Raw genomic sequence first — 21,038 nt, forward strand, 5'->3', positions numbered from 1 at the left:
AACCCTTGAAATCCTAAATCCAAATCCTAACACAACCTTAAACCGTTCATTTGAAGCACAAACCTAGACTTAAAACCCCAACCTTTGTTCAAAACCCCTTTACCCAGGTTTGAAACCCACATTCGCGAACCAACCTTTTAACCTTCATTTCCAAGCCGGCACTGGCTTGAAACCCCCGATCCGTAACCCTAGCAAGTAACACCGAACCCTGCATTTGAAACCATCATTTAGAATCATTCCAAATCCTACTGCGAGAGTCTAAACTGAAACCCAAAACCGGATTTGAAACCCTAATTGCCACCTGTTGCTTTGGCCTACAAACAGCATGTGTGTGTTTGTGTAAAGGGCCCACATAAACTTTTCATGCCTTAAGTAAAGGCTTGCGCGGACCAGAGAGGCTGATGGATCTCCTGCGCACTGTATTATATATAAATATGGATTTTTCTTCCATGTGTCAATAATAATGTGTGTGCGTGCGTGCGCATCACGTCGCTTCCTGCCGGCGTGTGTACGCGAATCTTTTCTAGGTGAATGCGTTGCCGCGCATCCGTCCATCCGTCCGTCCGTCCGTCCGTCGGCGGGCTTCGCAGATGAGGCCGGTATTCATTATTAATCCGTCTCTGCTCTCCCCGCGCGCTCGCCTCGCTGACCTTCCGTCGGAGTTTTTCCACTGTTAAAAGCCCGCCCGCTGCACTTTGCGCGTCATTTTTTCATGAGCGCCTTGTTTTGTCGCTGTAAAAAAAAAAAATAAAATAAAATAAAAAGCGCACGGGCTAAATTACACGGGGAGACACCCGAAAAAATAAATAAAAGAGGGAAAAACAAAATGGCAGATTTGTTCGGTAACGGACCTCGCGGGACTACTTAGCCCGGGTCGGAAGCTTTGAGATGTAAATGCGTATGTGTCGTGTTTGGAAGCGCTCAGACGTTGAGGTTGACTTTCCCCGAAAGAGCAAAGTTGAACTGGCTAAATAGTGGTTGGCATGTGTGACTCGCACCTCCCAGTTTCTGGGTTTGGACCTTGGCCCCACCCCTTCCTGTCTGGAGCAATATACAGCCAAACAGCCGAAATACTGAATTTCCTTTTGGGCAAAGTGTGATAGCAAAGACAAGCAAATATTGTAATTTACGGACTGTAAGTCGCAACTTTTGTCACACGCTTTCAACCCTGCGGCTCATGCAATCCATCCATCCATCCATCCGCCGCTTTTCCAGTGGCGGGGGAAGTAGCTTCAGCCGGAATACCCAGACTTCCCTTCCCCCAGCCACTTCTTCCAGCTCTTCTGGGAGGTTCCCGAGGTGTTCCCCAGCCAGCCGAGAGACGTAGTCTCTCCAGCGTGTCCTGGGTAGTCCTCGGGGTCTCTTTCCGGTGGGACGTGGCCGGAACACCTCCCCAGGGAGGCGTCCAGGAGGCATCCGGATCAGATGCCCCAGCCACCTCATCTGGCTCCTCTCAATGCGGAGGAGTAGCGGTTCGACACTGAGCCCCTCCTGGATGACTCCAGCGTGTCCCGGGTCATCATCCGGGTCTCTTTCCGGTGGGACGTGCCCGGAACACCTCCCCAGGGAGGCGTCCGGGAGTCATCCGGATCAGATGCCCCAGCCACTTCATTTGGCACCTCTCAATGCGGAGGAGTAGCGGCTCGACGCTGAGCACCTCGTGGATAACTCCAGCATGTCCCGGGTCGTCCTCGGGGTCTCTTTCCGGTGGGACATACTTGGAACACCCCACCAGGGAGGCGTCCAGGAGGCATCCGAATCAGATGCCCCAGCCACCTCATCTGGCTCCTCTCAATGCGGAGGAGCGGCGGCTCGACACTGAGCCCCTCCCTGATGACCGAGCTTCTCACCCATTCTCTAAGGGAGAGCCCAGACACCCTGTGGAGGAAACACATTTCAGCCGGTTGTATCCGGGATCTTGTTCTTTCGGTCACAACCCACAGCTCATGCCCATAAGTGAGGGCAGGAACGTTGATCGACTGGTAAATTGAGAGCTTTGCCTTTCGACTTAGCTCCCTCTTTACCACAACGGACCGATACAAAGTCCGCATCACTGCAGACGCTGAACCGCCCCATTCTTCCCTTACTTGTGAACAAGACCCCAAGATACTTGAACTCCTCCACTTGGGGAAGGATCTCATCCCGGACTTTATGCAATGATGCGGCTAATTTATGGATTTTTCCTAAGGGGCACTGGAGCAGAAAAGGTGAGAGTGAGACGGGTGGGATATACGTGTCGAGGAAGACGCAAGTTGAATGTAACTTCGCTCTTTGTGCGTGGTTAAAATGAGCATGAAGCGACCCTCATCATGGAAAACGTATGAAGAAATGCATACAACGCAAGTTTCAAGTTAAAAGCAACCGAGCTGGCCGACAAAGAAGGAAACGGAGCTGCTGGACGTAAATATGGCATAAATGAATCGATAGTGAGATGCTGGAAATGGCAGCGGGAAGAACTGGAGCAAGGTAAAAAGACGAAAGAAAGCTTTCATAGGTAATAAAAGCAGGTAGCCTGAACCGTGTTGCTACGGTGTTACTTCCGCGTCTCAGTGACTTTTACCGGTATGTTATTTTTTACCCAGCCCTGTTAGCGCTGCGCTACTACCGTATTGCTCCCGCGTCACAGGCACTGTTTCGAAAGAAAAGCTAAGGTATATTATTAAAACTTTGTTGTTGTGCTCTATTTCTTTGTAAATATCTCATGTTTCAATGTGGGCACATGCGGCTTATAGACAGGTGCGGCTTATGTACATACAAAAATGTTTTTTCCTTTAAAAATGTACCGGGTGAGTCTCATAATCAGGTGCGGCTTATAGTCCAGAAATTACGGTATGTATTCGGTTTTACAAAGTGCAAAATCACTTTTGTCTTTTTGGAAAGTGCAACATCAATATTTTTTGGGGGAGGGGGGGCTGGGGTGGAGTCTAACATCAATAGATTTAGAAATTCCTCCTTCGCTAAAACGCAGACGAGTACGTCTCCCGCGCTAAGCTAAGGTATATTATTAAAACTTTGAAATCTCTTTTTTTGTAAATATCTCGTGTTTCAATGTGGGCACATGCGGCTTGTAGACAGGTGCGGCTTATGTACGTACGAAAATGTTTTTTTTTTTTAACTTTAAAAATGTACTGGGTGAGTCTTATAATCAGGTGCGGCTCAAAGTCCAGAGATTACGGTACTGCGTGTACGTCTCCCACATCCTCCCCCTGCTGTAAGAACTTCTAGAACTCGCGAAATGAACAAAGTTACCCAAGCGCTAAGCTAAGGTATATTATTAAAACTTTGAAAACTCTCTTTGTAAATATCTCGTGTTTCAATGTGGGCACATGCGGCACGTAGACAGGTGCGGCTTATGTACGTACAAAAATGTTTTTTCCTTTAAAAATGTACCGGGTGAGGCTTATAATCAGGTGCGTCTTATAGCCCAGAAATTACAGTACGTCTTCGGTTTTACAAAGTGCAAAATCACTTTTGTCTTTTTGGAAAGCGCAACATCAATATTTTTTGTTTGGGGGGGTGGGGGTGCTGGGGTGGAGTCTAACATCAATCGATTTAGAAATTCCTCCTTCGCTAAAACGCAGACAACTCGTCGAATCCGACCGAGACGGCGTTAAAGCCCGTCACCGTGCCAGATGGTCTCAATCGGTGTCCTTAGGAACGCGTTCAACGGGGGCGCCATCGTTTCGTCCCAGTGAAAGGGTTGAACACCCACACTTTTGTCGCCGTTATGAAATAAGCGCCGTACGTCTCCCGCGTGCTCCCTCCGCTGTAAGAACTTATAGAACTCGCGAAATGAACAAAGTTAGCCAAGCGCGTTCACACCACTTTGATGCATTTCTTCACTCCAGATGGCCGAGAAAAGTCCCGCGACGGCGACCCAAAGACGAGGAAAGAGGAGGACGAGGGCTTTGCTAGGCGCGTAATTTATCCTTTTTTTTTTTTTTTTTTTTAATCCCCCGCGTTCTCTCCGTTCACGCACTAATTCACTCGGGAGATTTGTGTCAGTGACAAGTCTCCTCGCCGTGGAGCTCGCTTGTTTAATTGGCCGGAAAAGATGACACCGAAGGGCCGAGAGGGACGCGGCGGAAACACCGGGCCCGTGGACGTCACACGGGAGCGCAAGTCGCTTTCAATTAAGTGTGCGCACGCCGGCCGTCGCACACTCGCAGCTAACTCGCTCGGATTTTTTAATAAATCAAGTTAGAAACATGTCAGACCCGATCTCTGGCAAGAAGGGAGGTCTGAATTCTACATCAAATGCAGATTCCAGACTAAAAGTTTTTTGACAAAGTGAAGGGAACCCCGCTTAACATATTCGGCAGTTTGCGCGAATTGTTTTTGTCATCCTGGTTGATCACAAACAAATAACACCAACCACAGGTAACAATTATTTAAAAAAAAAAAAAGGTAATTTTTTGGTCTTTTTTTTTTTTGGAACTCTTTAAAAGGAATAGAAGTACATTATATTTTTCATGTTATTTCATTTTGTTGGATTTTGTACTTATATATGTTATATGTGTAAATCATTTTTATTTTCAGGTTTTATTTTATATTGTTAGTTTTCTGTCATTTTGTATTTTTATTATAATATTTTATGATTTATTATTATAATATTTTTGCATTTTAACAGTATCTCATCCTTTTAGCTTTTTTCCACTTTGTTGTATTATTGTTTTATTTTTATTTTATTTTCTTATTTTACTGGACTTTGTTTTTAATCCCACTTTATTTTTCCATTTCATTGTAGTTTGTTTTCTTCATTTCATTTTAATTCAGTTTCTATTAAACTGTAATTTTGAGCTATTTTATTGAAATATGTATTTTGATTCTTTAATATTTCATTTTGTGTTTTAATTTTGCAAAGCTACCTTAGATAAGTGGAAATTTCATGTATTTTTACTCTTATTTTATTAGAGTTTAAGATTCCATTACATTGTAACTCACTTTATTTCTTTGGAAAAATAAAAATCACATTTTTATTTTATATTTTTATTTTTTTAAAAATCATAATTTTGTTTGTTTTGTTTGTTTAAAAATAAATCCCATTTTTCTTGCATTGGATTTCAAGGTATTGTATTGCAATTTATGATGTTTGTATTTAGTCACTATTGTTTTCTGGAGTAACTTTTTGTATTTTCCATTTTGTGCTTGTTCTTGTTTTATTGTATTTTGTGATGGGAACGTGCAAATTATGAATCCCAATCGTCGTAGCACGAGCGCTCAAATAATAGCAAGGCGCCATTGTTAGCGGTCCGCAGCTTGCGGCGGTCGCGAATGTTTTCTGTGGAAAGTGACAAGTGACAGCACAATGCAACGGTTGATGAAGACGCACTGATTCAGGGCAGGATGTTGATCCGCGAGGGGGGCGCCGGAGGAAGGACGACTTCGCCGGCTTCGCCCGCTAACATCGGGCTCTGCTATTGTTCCCGAGGCCGCCGTTTGCGCTTGTCTCATCTCGCCAGGCGCGGCGCGGGACGGGAAGTCCGAGGGGCGGCCCGTCCTCGCGGACGGCTGGTGCCCTCCGATAGCCGCCGCCGGCCTTCCTGTGGGCCGCGTTCCCGCCCTCCGCCGCCCGGCGGACGCAACATTGGGGACGCCCGTGACCCGGTCACGTCCGACGCAAGAGTTGAGCCAAAACAAGAACAATCTGCGTATGGGTCTGCTAGTGAACTAATTATCGTCTCACTGCACATTTGAGTTCATCTAAGAGAATATAATAATAATATTTCACTTCCTCAACAGGTGCTGCTGTTTTGGTTAGCAACAGAGTTCAGTCGGGCTCATCAATTGATCAATTGCTCATCTCTGACATAATTCTAATTATTTTTATTGTTGTAGGTGGTGTATTTTTCATTCTTTAAAATGTGATGTTTCATGGCGGATATATATTTTTCATCCATCCATTTTCTTTTGCCGCTTATCCTCACAAGGGTCGCGGGGAGCGCCGGAGCCTGTCCCAGCTGTCAACGGGCAGGAGGCGGGGTACACTCTGACCTGGTTGCAGGGTACATTGAGACAAGCAGCCGCACTAACGGGCAATTTAGCGTCCAATTAATGTTGCATGTTTTTGCACCGCCCCCTTCAGCTCTTAAAGGGGTATACTCATAATTACAACCAGAACACACACCCGAGGAAACCAGAGTGCATGGAGAAAACCCACACATGCAAACTCCACATTGGCGGGGCCGGAATCAAACCCGGGACCTCAGAACTGTGAGGCCAACGCTTTACCAGCTGATTCACCGTGCCGCCCTATATTTTTTTATGTATCTGATAGTTAAACCGCATTTATTTATTGCATTTTTTTGCTACATTGTCTATTGTTTTATTTGTCATTTTACTCTGTTTATGAAATTCTGTACTCATTTTTTGTGCTTTTTTTACAGTTAAATATTTGCATTTTTTTTACAAGCTATTTCAACCTTTTGTGTCATTTTATTTGCAGTTTTATTCATAAACATTTACAAATTAGAATAATTTAAGTCTTTTTCTGAGGTTTTTTTTTTTCTTGCATTATTACACGTTAATCAAATTGCACGTACGTATATTTTTGGGGGGGATTTTACTGGAAATGGATTTTTCGGTGTGACGAAGCGCTCAGAATAATTCTCATGAATGATATTCTGCCGCTGGCTTCTCATCCATGGGGCTAAAATAAATAGCGCCAGCGTGCCGACGCCCACTTGAGTCACGCAGACTGCATGAAAAAATCATCAAAGTCAACCTGCCTCAATTTGGGCTTTTATTATTGATTGGCAGCGCCGCGGAAAAGATTCTCTTCTCCTCTCCGCCGCGCTTCCTCAACCCGAATGGACGAATTGTTCCACGCCAAAGCCGGAACGTAATTGATTTTTAATCACGGGCGACAAAAAAAGACGGCAGACGTAGTCGAGGTCGAAGGTTAAATCCGTACTTGTCACCTTAACTCGGCGGCGGCTCGAAACGAGGATCCTTCGCCACGTTTTGACGCGGCGCGAGAACATGATTGACTTTTCAATTTTGTTTTTAATTATTTTGTCCGCACAACCTTTAAGGAATTCTCCCTTTTATCAAACAGCCAATCGGCTCCTTTGCAAAACAGGTCAAAGGTCAAAGTTCCTCCGACCGACCATCTTGATACGTCATTTTTAGCAATCATTTATCCTTTCAAAATGTAGACATTATTTTTAAATCAGCTCTTACCTATTATTAGTGAATTTAAAAATTGTCAACTTTTTTCATGTTTTCCTTTCGGCTTGTCCCGTTAGGGTTTGGCACAGCGGCAATGTGCTAAAACTAGCGACGAGCTAACGCTAGCGACGTGCTAATGGTAGCGACGAGCTAACGCGAGCGACGAGCTAACGCGAGCGAGGCCTACATTGGACCAAAAGTAGGAAGACTACAACGAGGACCTTGAGGACTTAGGGGACACACCCCTCAACTTCAACTTTCTCCTGCCGTGTGAAACATCCATCCATCCATTTTCTTTGCCGCTTATCCTCACAAGGGTCACAGGGAGTGCTGGAGCCTATCCCAGCTGTCAACAGGAAGTGAACTGGTTGCTTGCCAATCGCGGGGCACATCGAGACAAACACTCGCACTGACAAACACACCTTGGGGCAATTTAGAGTGTCCAATTAATGTTGCATGTTTTTGGAATGTGGGAGGAAACCGGAGTGCCCACCCGGAGAAAAGCCACGCAGCAGCTTTCGCGCACATATGCTCATTGTGTTTGTGGGTTTACTATTCTCCTGACACTCAATAAATGGCTTTGCCACATGCGAGATCAGAACGAGTAAACACATTAAAGAGGGAACACCATTAGAACATGCAGTGGACCGATACCAGATGGGCAGCAGTCAACAAATGGCCCCCGTGCCACATTTTGAAGACCCGTGGCACAGAAGCACCAACAACGCGAAACAAAAACGCCGAAAGCTGCGTGAAACACGATTTCAGTGACTAACCCCCCCCCCCCACCCAAACCACGGAATCTTCCACTGCTGCGTTAGTGAGGACGGGCCTCAGCTGTCAATCAACGGCGAGGAAAGGGAGGGGGGTTGGGGGGGGGGGCTACATCTCCGCTCTGCAGCTGAGCCGCCGCCGTCGCCGCCGCCGCCTCTACCGCCGCCGCATCATCCCGCCTGTCAATCACGCCGTGCACCTTCAATACGCCACCCCCCCCCCCCCCCCCACAACAGCCCCACCCCCCCACCCCACTCCTTCAACGCACACTCCAGCAGCCGATTCAATAAAAGCAGCTTCCCACTCCGGCACCCTCGCCGCTGTCAATCTTTTGATTCGACAGAAAGGGAGTCGGATGGCGGACTTCACCTCCGAGCCGTGACACCCCCTCCCCTCCCCGCCCCCCCCCCCCTTCTTTCATATGTACAACTCTGCAAAACATCCTTCTTGATATTGCACGCTGCTGCTAAACATGTTCAAATGTGTGTCGTGAAATATGTCGAGGCAGGAGCGACACGTTTGGATTTTTGACGTTTCACCCATTTTTCATGTTTTCGTACGGAGAACCGTCGCTCATCCCGGGCGAGTCGTTCCGAACGCACCCACCTCTGGTAAAAATCCACAAAAAAGCGAGACCACAGATCAAAAAACAAGAACAGTGGAGCCTTGATGTGCTGCCGAGACATGATGATCATTTTGGTATGTGTGACTTGGCCACCAGGGGGAAGTATTATGAATAAATAATAATAATAAATACATGATTCAATTCAAGATTACTAAATCGCAATGATATTTGCCCTTTTTTTTCCAACAAATAGAGAATATATTACTTTCATATATACAGTATATATACAAGTCATTTTGTCTGTCTACATGTATTGCTGCATCGTTTGTTTAATAAAAATGATAACACTGTTTTCAAGAATAAGAATTACACCCATTGTTGCGAGTGTATACTAAATGAATCAATATGTCATCAACACATCAATCAATTCACTTCATGTAATTATTTTGTTAACTATCCATCCATTTTCTTTGCCGCTTATCCTCACAAGAGTCTCAGGGAGTCCTGGAGGGTATCCCAGCTGTCAACGGGCTGGAGGCGGGGTACACCCTGAACTGGTTGCAAGCCAAATGCAAGGCACTTAGAACCGAACAACCATTGACACTCACAATCACACCTCGGGGCAATTTATCCATCCATCCATCCATTTTCTTTGCCGCTTATCCTCACCACAGTCTCAGGGAGTCCTGGAGGGTATCCCAGCTGTCAACGGGCTGGAGGCGGAGTACACCCTGAACTGGTTGCAAGCGAAATGCAGGGCACTTAGAACCGAACAACCGTTGACACAATCACACCTCGGGGCAATTTATCCATCCATCCATCCATCCATCCATTTTCGTTGCCGCTTATCCCCACGAGAGTCTCAGGGAGTGCTGGAGCATATCCCAGCTGTCAACCGGCAGGAGGCAGGGGTACACCCTGAACTGGTTGCCGGCCAATCGTAGAGCACGTAGAGACAAACAGCCGCACTCACAATCACACCTCGGGGCAATTTAGAGTGTCCGATTAATGATGCATGTTTTTGGGATGCGGGAGGAAACCGGAGTGCCCGGAGAAAAGCCACGCGGGCACGGGGGAGAACGAACAAGACTGAAGCCTGTCTGACTGGCTTAATAAGCGGTCATCCCGCTGTTGCAACAATTGCGAGGAGCGCGTTGACGCCGTTGTTCTCATTTGGGGGGGGGGGGGGGGGGGGGACGAGCCTTGCTCCCCGGTTGCATCACGACGCTTTCGTCAGACGCCCACGACCGGACGAGGGCCGCGGTGGCGAGCGGAGGGGCGGCGTGCAATTAGACGCATTCCTGTTGAATATTCGGATACGGCGCGGCACGGCTTGCAATAATTGCATGATGGAGATTTGGCCGGCATCAACAACACGCATCTCGCACGCTCCCCGCCAGGACATTTTTTGACACTCGGGCCGGCATTAAAAATATTAGCAGGTACGAGGTAATATAACGTCGCGGCTGTAAAAAAGATTTTAATGTGCTCGCTTACGACGTGAGGGAACCCGACACGCGGCCCCCCAAATTGCAAGACGAGGACGGCTGATATGTGATTGGGCGAACCGCCGGTGTTGTTATTACTGATTGCGCAATAACAATAATGCGCAAAATAGCAAATGATTTTTTTCAAAAAGAGAATATCTTACAGGCGTGTGTGAATCCAAGCAAGCATTAGCTGTTGACTTTTCATTGAATGCGGTGGAGTTGTTGCGGCGTTCAATTCTCTCCGAAATATCATCGACAGGATGGCTAATGCTAGCATGTTGACTTGAAAGATTTCATTAAAAATCGGCAAATTGTTATTAAAAAATAAACATATGGCAGGCATTTAGTATCTGCTCCTTTACTTGACTTTGCTCCTCTTTAAAAGGGGAAATTCCGGTGGTTTGCACTAACAATGTATCCAATAGGTCATGAAACATGTACTCTATTTTGACAATGTGATGTTAAACGCTCTCTCATTTAATCGTGTTTGGAGAAGATTTTTTTTTTTTTTAAATCGGCATTTACGAATTTTCAGGGGTGCTGCCATTTTCGCTAGTCACTTGACCTACGTGGGCGAATGTGACATGTTACGTGCCGTTCCAAACGCTCGATTGCACGCGACACCATTATGCCCAGCGCTGATTTCTCGAATTTATCCTCATCTGATGAAGAACTAGTAGTATCGGTTTGATCGGGAAGACGGAGGAATACTTCCGTACAGATTTGAACCTGCGGCTGTAAATAATGCCGCCGAGTGACGGAGCTCCGCCGGACGGCTGGAAAAATTGTTGAATATTCGGACGGTTCGGACGAGCTCGCTCTCCGGCCGAGCAGCGGAACCATGAGTTCGCTCCGCGGCAAGCCTCGGATATCGCTCCTTACCGAAGCCCAGATCTCTCTCCCCGCCGAGCTCCGGAGCTCGCTCGGCTGGGGAGTGAGCTCCGCCGCTCGGCTGTAGATAATGTTGAATATTCGGATGGTCGTTCAGGAGGGATGACGCGGAGTCTTCCGAGTTTGCTCCCTGGCCGAGCAGTGGAACTGTGAGCTCGCTCCCCGCCGAGCCCCGGATCTCGCTCCCCGGCCGAGCAACGGAACCGTGAGCTCACTCCCCGGCGAGCCCCCGATCTCGCTCCCTACCGAACCCAGGATCTCGCTCCCCGGCCGAGCCCCGGATCTCGCTCGGCGGGGAGCTCGGGCAGGAGCAGAAAACAGAAGCTTTCCTTCCAATTGTAAAAGGGATAGCTGCCTTTTTTCAGCGTTTAGTCAAATCCGGCTCCCGCAGCGGATCACGCCGTTTTCTCCACAGGTGGATTCCATAATCGGCGAGCGAACGACAGTGAGCCGTCGCCGCTTCGGATGCCGCCAAGACTCGCGCGCCCCTCGGGGGAAACGAGGTTTCCGCCTCGATGCCGTTTGGGGATATTTTTCTTTCTTTTGGAAATTTCGCATCCAAAACGAGACGTCGCCTCGCCTCCTCCGTGAGGGTGCGAAATCGCGCGAGCGCCGCTTCCTTATCTGCATCAATATGTCCACTGCGCGCAGATGCGACCGAGCCACGATATCGAATAATAAACACGATAACGTAACTGATCAGAAGTCGTTGTACTCCACATCGTGGGGCGACTGAGTCGTCGGCGTATACTTTGAAGGTGGCGTTTGAGGACTGTTACGGAGACATCAGCGAGAATGGAGCAAGCGGAACCAAAACGAGGAGGTCTCGTATCTCCGGGGCAGACAAAACGTGGACGCGCACAACATGGCGGAACGACCACGTGTCGCAGCTTCTCAGCAAGAAAGTTCAAAAGATCTTACTGTATCTCTTTGGTCCATCCTCCAGGCAGAAGGACAGCGTGAGGGTGGCGTCCTCCTCGAAGAATTCTGTGGCGAAGGCGTCCCACCACAAACTGTCGCTTTCCTGCGCAAAAACGAAATTGCCCAGAATCGATGCTGATTAATTGAGTCTTGAAGTGGAAAAAATGAATAGAAAACAAGTTTCATCACTGACTATTAAAATATCATCAACATTTAAATAAACAGGGAGAATTTCTTCCCAACAGAATGTGTACATTTGTTTTATTTATTTAGATTCTTTGCTAGAGATGGGGAAGGAGGGATTCGACTCGAGTTTCCAGTTTTATGACTTGCGACTGACTTTGCCAAATACTCCAGAAAAGGGAAGCTAATTTAAACCGTTTAGCTGACTGGTAAACCAGTTCGAGACCGTTAAAAATAAAAATGACAAAATTCGGAACACTCGCAGTGCAGCTAAGTAACGTAACGAGGGCTGGGACGGTTTATGTTGAAAGTCGGAATTTGTTTTGGTGTCACAGGCACGCCGTTTACTAATGACACAAAACGATCTACCGTCATATAAATATAATGCCATTCCCTGAATAACCTGCTAGCTAGCTAGCAAGCTAGATAGATAGCTATCAAACTAGATTAGATAGATAGATAGAGATAGATAGATAGATAGATAGATAGATAGATAGATAGATAGATAGATAGATAGATAGATAGATAGATAGATAGATAGATAGATAGATAGATAGATAGATAGATAGATAGATAGATAGATAGATAGATAGATAGATAGATAGATAGATAGATAGATAGATAGATATTTACACTCTGTGTTTACAAAGCTAGATAGCTATCAAGCGAGATAGCTAAATAGATAGATATTTACACACTGTAGACATAGATATTTACACACTGTGTTTACAACGGCTAGATTTTTTTTTTTTTTTTTTTAAATAACATGTTAGGTTCATTGAATACCAAAGAGTCTTTGCATCCCACAGGCGAGCTTAGCGAAGCCGCGGTACGGTAAGCGGGGCTTTGGACTATTCTTGACTGCGGACTTAGCCCGAGGCCCCGACAAGTCACAGTGAAGTCCGGCCGCTTTGAACGGCGCGAGCTTCGCGCCATCCGAGGACGCTCTCCGCCGCCTCTCCGAATCCCGCACTTAACCATTCGTTCTCCGTCCTGCACGCCTGTCACAAATAACACTCCACACGCTAACGCGAGCTTTAATGATAATGGGATTACATTGGAGACTGGCAGCTCTTCAGTGTTGTTACATTCGTTCCCGGCGGTCCAGATGGGATTTGCAGACTCTCTCCCTGCTCTCCCACCCCCCACCCCTCGTTCAAGACTTAGCATTGATGCTAATATCCTCTGACAAGTTATGCCACATCACCACCTTTCTTTAAGCGCGCCGAGCACTTCCCACATGTTGACAATTAGCGCTAGCGCCATCCAGATGTGTCCGACAAACTTGTCCATCATGCGCTGACAAAGTTACGTTTACATATTAAATCAAGGCGTGGTTGGGGGGGGGGGGGGGGGGGTTGCCCTTCGGTCCATGACCCACAAAATCAATCCGGGCCTCCGTGAGATTCTAAAAACAAAGGCTTGGTTCAACTTTGACCTTGTGAGTTTCCTGTTTTACAGGGAGTCAAAGTTCACAGACCGCAATCATGAAAACTAAAATCCTTGGTAATTTAATATTATCAAAAAATATACATATTATAGGTTGTTTAAATTTGATATGATGATGTCATAATCTTTAAGACAGGTCCACTTGGGAACGATCTCTGGAAAATTGACAAACTGAGCCTAGCAAAATGGCTGACTTTGTCTCTTGGTTCATGTCTTCGAGAGATTTTTTTTGGGTGTGTGTGGGTCTGCTCGTGATAAAAATGTCAACCAAGTTTCATGCTTCCAAGTGAAACCGTCGGCAAGCTGGTTTAGAATTTCATGTTCGACGGCGAGTCACCGAATTCTGCGGCCCTGCTCTGACCACACGCGAGGACGAAAACTAAAAATTCTTACAATTCAACAGTGGCTGTCTGTGAAACTGGCTACGAACTGGACAAGTTCTCCAGAATGAGGTGGTCATTCTTCTCCTTTTTCTTTCGGCTTGTCCCGTTAGGGGTCGCCACAGCGTGTCATCTCAGATGAACGCATATTTGTTTAGCGCAGTTTTACGCCGGGTTTTAGCCGGGGAGAGAACCTTACAGCACCCGGTATTGCCAGACGGTCTCCCATCCAAGTACTAATCAGGGCCAAACCCGCTTAGCTTCCGAGATCTGACGAGATCGGGTTGGATTGGTGACCCCAAGTATTTGAGGTCATCTACCCTCGCCATCTCTTCTCCCCGGAGCTTCACTCTTCCACCACCGCCCCTTCTCGTTCTCGCGCATATATTCTGTTTTACGTCGGCTAATCTTCATTCCTCTCTTTTGCAGTGTGTACCTCCGTGGTCCATGTTCACTGATGTCCAAAATGGCAGCTTCAAACCAAAACAGAAGACTTTGTCTTTTCAGGACCAGGACCAGAGACTTTTTGCTTGAGTCTCTTCGCAATAGACATTCCTTCTAAATAGATAGACAGGCATTTACATTCTGTGTTTACAAAGCTAGCTAGCTAGCTAGCTAGCTAGATAGATAGACATTTACACTCTGTTTACAAAGCTAGATCGCTATCAAGCTAGATAGCTAGATAGCAAGATAGATAGACATTCCTTCTAAATTTTATGTAGCTAAGTAAAACCCACAAATCTTTGTCTAAATGTCTTTGTCAGTGACTTAGAGCGATAGCCAGAATTAAATACTCTTCAGGCAAATGGCAGGAAGTACTTAAGTGTACTGACCAAAAAACCGAAAGACCTCTCTTTCGTTGTCGCTCCCATTTTTCATGAGCAGAACTCAAAGATGTAATACTTTTTCAGGGGACACAAAAGGCACATTTCTCTGGATTATTGCTCACAAACGTGCCCCCAAATGGTAGCGAAGGCTTCTGCTTTTCCGAAATAATCAATCCACCCGACAAGCGTGGCGTATCGCGACGCTAACTAGACAACGCGACGACCGCGCAGGTTCTTTGAGAACGTCCAAATGAATTCAACAAGTATATGTGGAATTAATAAAACAAATGACAGGCGGGGGTACGCTTGATTTTGGCGCCGTACAAATCCCGCAGCTCGCCTCGCGGGGCAGCTACCGTCAGCAAAGCGAGCGCGCCACTTGCAAATGATATATTTAGCGTAGTTCAGGCTCCCCGCGGCCTTAAAGTGGCGAGGTGCGCCGCGCCGCTCGCCTCCCCGCAGCTGGCTGACAGACAACATCCTCCCTTCATTCACGCCTTCAGCCTCCCTGACGAGCCGCGTGGCGTGACCGTGTTTGTTGTCATATGCTACAAATCAGGCGCACCCGCCCGCCCGGTCGCCCGGAGGTGAGGGTGCGGAGCAGGACGCTGCGACGCATTTGGGACAAACTAAATATGTCCACCTGATATGCAGAGGAATCTCTTGTTTGCTTATGCGCTTGTTGTGTTTTTGTTTTGACTCCATTTTCATACGGTTGAAAATGATTGGCGCCGAACTCATCTGGAAACGTGTTTGACTCTGCCACTCATTTTTTGGAATCTAGACCCACAAAAAATCACAAGTTTATCGAGTGTTGTCTTGAGTCTATGTTTCTCACCGCGCGGTGACTGGAACCATTTCTAATGTTTTTTTGGGGGGTGTTTTTTAAGCCAACATGGGGTCCAAAGAAAGTTCCAAGTGCCGACCTTTTGATCAGAAACTGTTGCCTTAGGCTAAGGCTTCTCTAAGTGTACAAACGCCATAGACTTCTTCGGGAAAGAACTAAATAAAAAAGATAAAATAGCATTCCTCCTCCCTCTCCACTTTTTGCCATCTTTCATATGCCATCAAGTCTTCAATAAGGGAAAATACAGTCACTCACATTTGAAAAAATGTACAGGTGTGGTCAGTCATGCCTGCGGATATAAAGTTGGGGGTGTGTTGTGGTTGTAATTATGAGTGTACCCCTTTAAGAGCGGAGGGGGGCGGTGTCAGGTAAACTAGGAAGTAGAAGTAGGCTGAGCGGCAGCTCGTTGTTAGAGGCCGTGTGCTTCCGTGTTAAAAAAAAAGACGTCAGGCTCTGGTTCACTGCGCTGGATCTGTTTCCGTGTGCGCTGAGAGTGTGCGGCAAGTGCGCAATTGCTCTCTACATACTCTAAATTGCCCCTAGGTGAGATTGTGAGTGCGGCTGTTTGTCTCCACGTGCCCTGCGATTGGCTGGCAACCAGTTCAGGGTGTACCCCGCCTCCTGCCCCTTGACAGCTGGGATAGGCTCCAGCACCCCCCACGACACTTGTGAGGATAAGCGACTAAGAAAATGGATGGATGGATGGATTTTTCGTGCTCGACTGTGCAGATTTGCAAGTGCGATGGCGCACGGGCGCAGACGCGCCCGTCAAATCACGGTGACTGTAAATGTGATATTCATTCATTCATTTCAATAGTCATATTTTCCTTTGATATTGTTTTATGCATATTAATCTTAATGTTTTTTTTAATATTCATGGGTGCCTGGAACATATTAACTGGATTTATATTAATCCCAATGGGACATTTTGCTCCAGTTTTTATATAATTTGGTTATCGTCAGACTTTTTTTTGGGGGGGGGTGAATATATAATGAAAAGCAAAGTTTCATCGTAATATTGGACACGATAACATCATGAATCATTATGAAAATGTTGCAAATGTTTGAACACATTCCGTTCCAGTAAAAATGGATAACGCTCTTAAAATTCTCTTATTGAAATACTCTTCATTTTTATTTCAGTGGCTGTCGGTGATTTTTGGCACCTCCCACACACCGCTCTGCTCACTAAAGTGTATATAATAAGCGCTTAAATGATACCAAATCTAATTTTGTGCCCGGTTTTGTTGTTGACAACAAGTCATTTGTAACCTGACAAACCTCCCCCGCAATAAGTGAAATCTGCGCTATAGAAATACGCTCTTCACTGTAAATGCACTCCATATGCATATTTTATAGCATTTGAGATATTTTTTAGGTCTGTAAAAAAGTTTTGACAAATCTAAATACATTTAAAATCTAAATACTGTATATTGTGATTGGGGGATAATATTGTATAAAGACTGAAAAAAAAAGTAGTAACAATGTAATACATTCCGCAAGATTGCAGGATCACGATTACTGCATGCTGTCGTCATAAATAATATTTAATACTCTGTATGTGTCCATTAAAAATATTTTAGTGACATTACAACCAGTGTTTTGTTTTTATTCAGTGTTACTGATTTTTTTTTTCTCATGGTATTATGTGTAGGGCAGCACGATGGAGCAGCTGGTAAAAGCGTTGGCCTCATAGTTCTTAGGACCCGGGTTCAAATCCCGGGTCCGTCTGTGTGGAGTTTACATGTTCTCCCCGTGCCTGCGTGGGTTTTCTCCAGGCACTCCGGTTTCCTCGGGTGTGTGTTCTGGTTGTAATTGTGAGTATACCCTTTTAAGAGCTGAGGGGGGGGGGGGGGGTGCAAAAACATGCAACATTAATTGGAAACTCTAAATTGCCCCTAGGTGTGATTGTGAGTGCGGCTGTTTGTCTCGATGTGCCCTGTGATTGGCTGGCAACCAGGTCAGAGTGTACCCCTCCTCCTGCCCGTTGACAGCTAGGATAGGCTCCAGCAATCCCCGCGACCCTCGTGAGGATAAGCGGTGAAAAAAATGTATATTTCTGAAACATTACACAGTTCGCTTGCTAACTTAATCCTTTTCGCAGAGTGAAGGTTGACTAATTAAATGCCAAGATTAATTCATTGATTAAAAAATGTCCGGATGTGAGCCGCTTATCCTCACAAGGGTCGTGGAAGTGTTGGAGCCAATTCCAGCTCTCATCGGGCAGGAGGCGGGGTGCACCCTGAACTGGTTGCCAGCCAATCGCAGGGCACATGCAGACAAACAACAGTCACAATCACACCCACGGGCAATTTAGAGTCTCCAATGAATGCATGTTTTTTTAAGGGGGGGTGTGGGATGAAAGCTGGAGAAAACCCACGCAGGCACGGGGAGAACATACAAACTCCACACAGACGGACCCGGGATTCGAACCCCGGTCCTCAGAACTGCGAGGCCAACAACCTAACCGGCTGCGTCACCGTAGTTATAAATCTATACAACTGAACATTTAAGAAACTCCACACCCACTTTAAATATATATATATATATATATATATATATTTTTTTTTTTTTTTTTTAACCACATAGCTTTCGCTCGTCTGCATGAATATTTTTTCCTCTCTCATCGCTTCCAGCGTCTCCTCGGAGTGTAGCGTGGGCGTTTTTCAGGGGCCGTGATCTCAGAGAAATAACATTTTTCTGAAAGCCTTTTTCGGCTCCCGGAACGCAACGCGGCGCCTGCGAAGCGACCGGCGGGGAAAGCGAGTTTGACGGAGACTGAAAAGAGCCTCTGGTTAAGATCGCACATGTGGGAGTGCAGAACCAACCGGAACGCCAGACACGGAGGAAGATTGTTTAGCGAGCTCGGCTTTATTTAATGGTCTGCGAGCTGGGTGACGCATAAACAGGTACTCCGTGCAACTCTACGCTCTAAAAATAATAAAAAATAACACCTGACAATTTAAGTTGGAAGCCAGAAGAAAGTCATAATCGAGCACTGTCGTTTCTGCAACTTCAACCGCAACAGAAAAATACAATAAAATGGGGGAAAAAAAGGGAAGAGGACCGAGTCCTAAAATGTAATACCAGCATAAAAATCAGATGGTGTTGAAAAAAATCCAAAATCCACAGTCCAAGAAGAGATTTGTTCGAAAACCGAATCGATATTTCCCATTACAATTAATGGAAAAAGAAATAATGCGTTCCAAATTAGCCTTTTGAAAGCATTTTTTTTCCTGATAATAAATTGCATAATAGGGATACATTTATAGTTGAAATACTTTATATAATAAAATGATTGAATAAATATATATTTTTTTTGCTTTGAATGTATGCTTTAGTAGTAGAGTAGGCTAGGCTCGGAGCGCATTGCCGTATCTGTTGCGACTCGGCCCCCAACCATGTAAACTTTTTTTTTAGTATTAAAAGAAGTGTAGAATAACTTTAAAAAAAAAAATCTTTGAATCAAAAGAAAAAAATGCAGAAATGGTAATGGAACAGAGCATTATTAAAGTTCTCGAGAAAAAAAGCAATGCAAAACTATCAACTACTGTATGAAATCTCTTTGGTGGGGGGGACTCGCCCCCTGGAAGTTCCACGATTGGGGGCTAGTAGTCCTCAATAGGAAGAAAAAAGCTGGTCGGACCGCGCGCGTTATGATATTTCGGGGGCGCTCGAGTCCCGATTTTCATTCGAAAACAGATTTTTCCGGGAATGGAGACGTTCGGGAACCGAGTATTCATGCAATTTATTAAAAAAAATACATATGAATAGAAAAGAAAAACGTTTTCAAAAATTGAAGTAAGGAATAGCCGAGAATATTCTTCCATCAATGAGCCGCTTATCCTCACAAGGGTCACAGGAGTGCTGCAGCCAATTTCACCCATCTTTGGGTAAACCCGAAACTGGTTGCCAGGCAATCGCAGCGCACATGGAGACAGACAAGAGTCGCACTCACAACCACACCTACGGGCAATTTAGAGTGTCCAATTAATGTTGCATATTTTTGGGATGTAGGAGGAAAGCGGAGCGCCCGGAGAAAACCCACGCAGGTACCGGGAGAATATGCAGACACTCCACTGGCAGGACTGGGGTTTGAACCCCGGTCCTCAGAACCGTGATGGAGACACTCTAAGCAGTCCGTCCACCGTGCCGCCTTTTCTGCGCAAACGCAATTAAAAATGAATTTCTTCCAAACAGCCGCTGGCGAACCGTCCGCTTTCCGGGAAAACTCGACGCGGCCGTCCCGACGACGAGCCGCTTCCGACCTCGCCAACGTCGCTTCAGAGCGGAACGCAAGCTCGCCGGTTATCATGGCAACGAGCGGGCGGATGGCGGCACGGGAGCCCTTTGAGCTGTGCCTGTGACAATTTCGGCCGGTCGTCGGCTGTCGCGCTGCCAATTCCAGACGACGGCGATCAGCCCTCCGGTTCGGAAGCGGCCGAGGGCTCCAATTAACAACCCCGTCCGTCCCTTCCTCTCCCTCTCTCCTGTGAAATAATCCCAATTTTTTAGAAATGTACTTGTAATCCGATTGTGTTTGCAACTGTAGCACAATCTGATTATATAACACTGTTACGCGGAGGCGGAATGGTGGTAAAAGCGTTGGCCTCGCAGTTCCGAGGACCTGGGTTCGATCCCGGACCCACTTGTGTGGACTTTGCACGTTCTCCCCGAGTCTGCGTCGGGTTTTCTCCGGGTGGGCACTCCGATTTCCTCCCACATCCCAAAAACGTGCAACATTAATTGGACCCTCTAAATTGCCCCAAGGTGTGATTGTGAGTGCGGATGTTTGTCTCTACGTGCCCTGCGATTGGCTGGCGACCAGTTCAGGGAGTGCCCCGCCTCCTGCCCGTTGACAGCCCGGATAGGCTCCAGCACTCCCCGCAACCCTAGTGAGGATAAGCAGCTAAGAAAATGGATGGATGGATGGATGCTACGTGTATTCCATTCCTCCTCAAGCCCGGTCAGGGATCTGGTCCACGGTCCAAGGAGTTTCACCATCACTATCATTAGTTTTATCCAGAGCCACCAAAATGTAACCATGTCATGCCATTACCCAAGCCGCTTATCCTCACAAGGTGTTGCGGGAAAGATGGAGCCTATCCCAGCTAGCTTCGGGCAAAAAGCGGACTACACCGTGAACCAGTCGCCGGATAGTCACAGGGCAGATATGGACAGCATCACTGAGCGGGAATCGATCCCACGCCGCCACCACACCATCAGTTACTGCGCCAAATGTAAACACGTATGCATTTTTAGTGGTGGACTAAGTCTCCGGGACACTTGGGGGCAGTGTTGCAGCTTTACAGATCACCTTAAACCTTAAACCACATGTCAGGACTCCTTCTTGTGACGGGCTGACTTCATCAAAGTCAATAATGATTTTGCTGAATAACAATATTTTGTTACATATTTTGCTTCTGGGATGTAAAAAAAAAAAAAATGCTTACGTGAGCAGAAAAGTCCTCATTTTGCCCACACTACTATGATTGTCCCGCTTTGCGTCCTGGTCCCGCATCTGCCTCTCAGTCACGCTAT

At 46.4% G+C, this 21,038-nt stretch overlaps 1 protein-coding gene across 6 annotated transcripts in view; it reads right to left on the bottom strand.

Moving 5' to 3' along the window:
• ldb2a (LIM domain binding 2a) overlaps positions 1–21,038 on the bottom strand; it is an 84,879-nt gene that overhangs the window by 50,097 nt on the left and 13,744 nt on the right. For all 6 annotated transcript variants that reach the window (XM_061835057.1, XM_061835056.1, XM_061835055.1 and 3 more), the window contains exon 2: positions 11,812–11,914. In XM_061835057.1, the coding sequence (XP_061691041.1) occupies positions 11,812–11,914 (103 nt within the window). The remainder of the gene's footprint in view (positions 1–11,811; positions 11,915–21,038) is intronic.

The sequence above is a fragment of the Syngnathoides biaculeatus genome, chromosome 11 (genome assembly GCF_019802595.1).
Source record: "Syngnathoides biaculeatus isolate LvHL_M chromosome 11, ASM1980259v1, whole genome shotgun sequence".
NCBI classification, from domain to species: domain Eukaryota; kingdom Metazoa; phylum Chordata; class Actinopteri; order Syngnathiformes; family Syngnathidae; genus Syngnathoides; species Syngnathoides biaculeatus.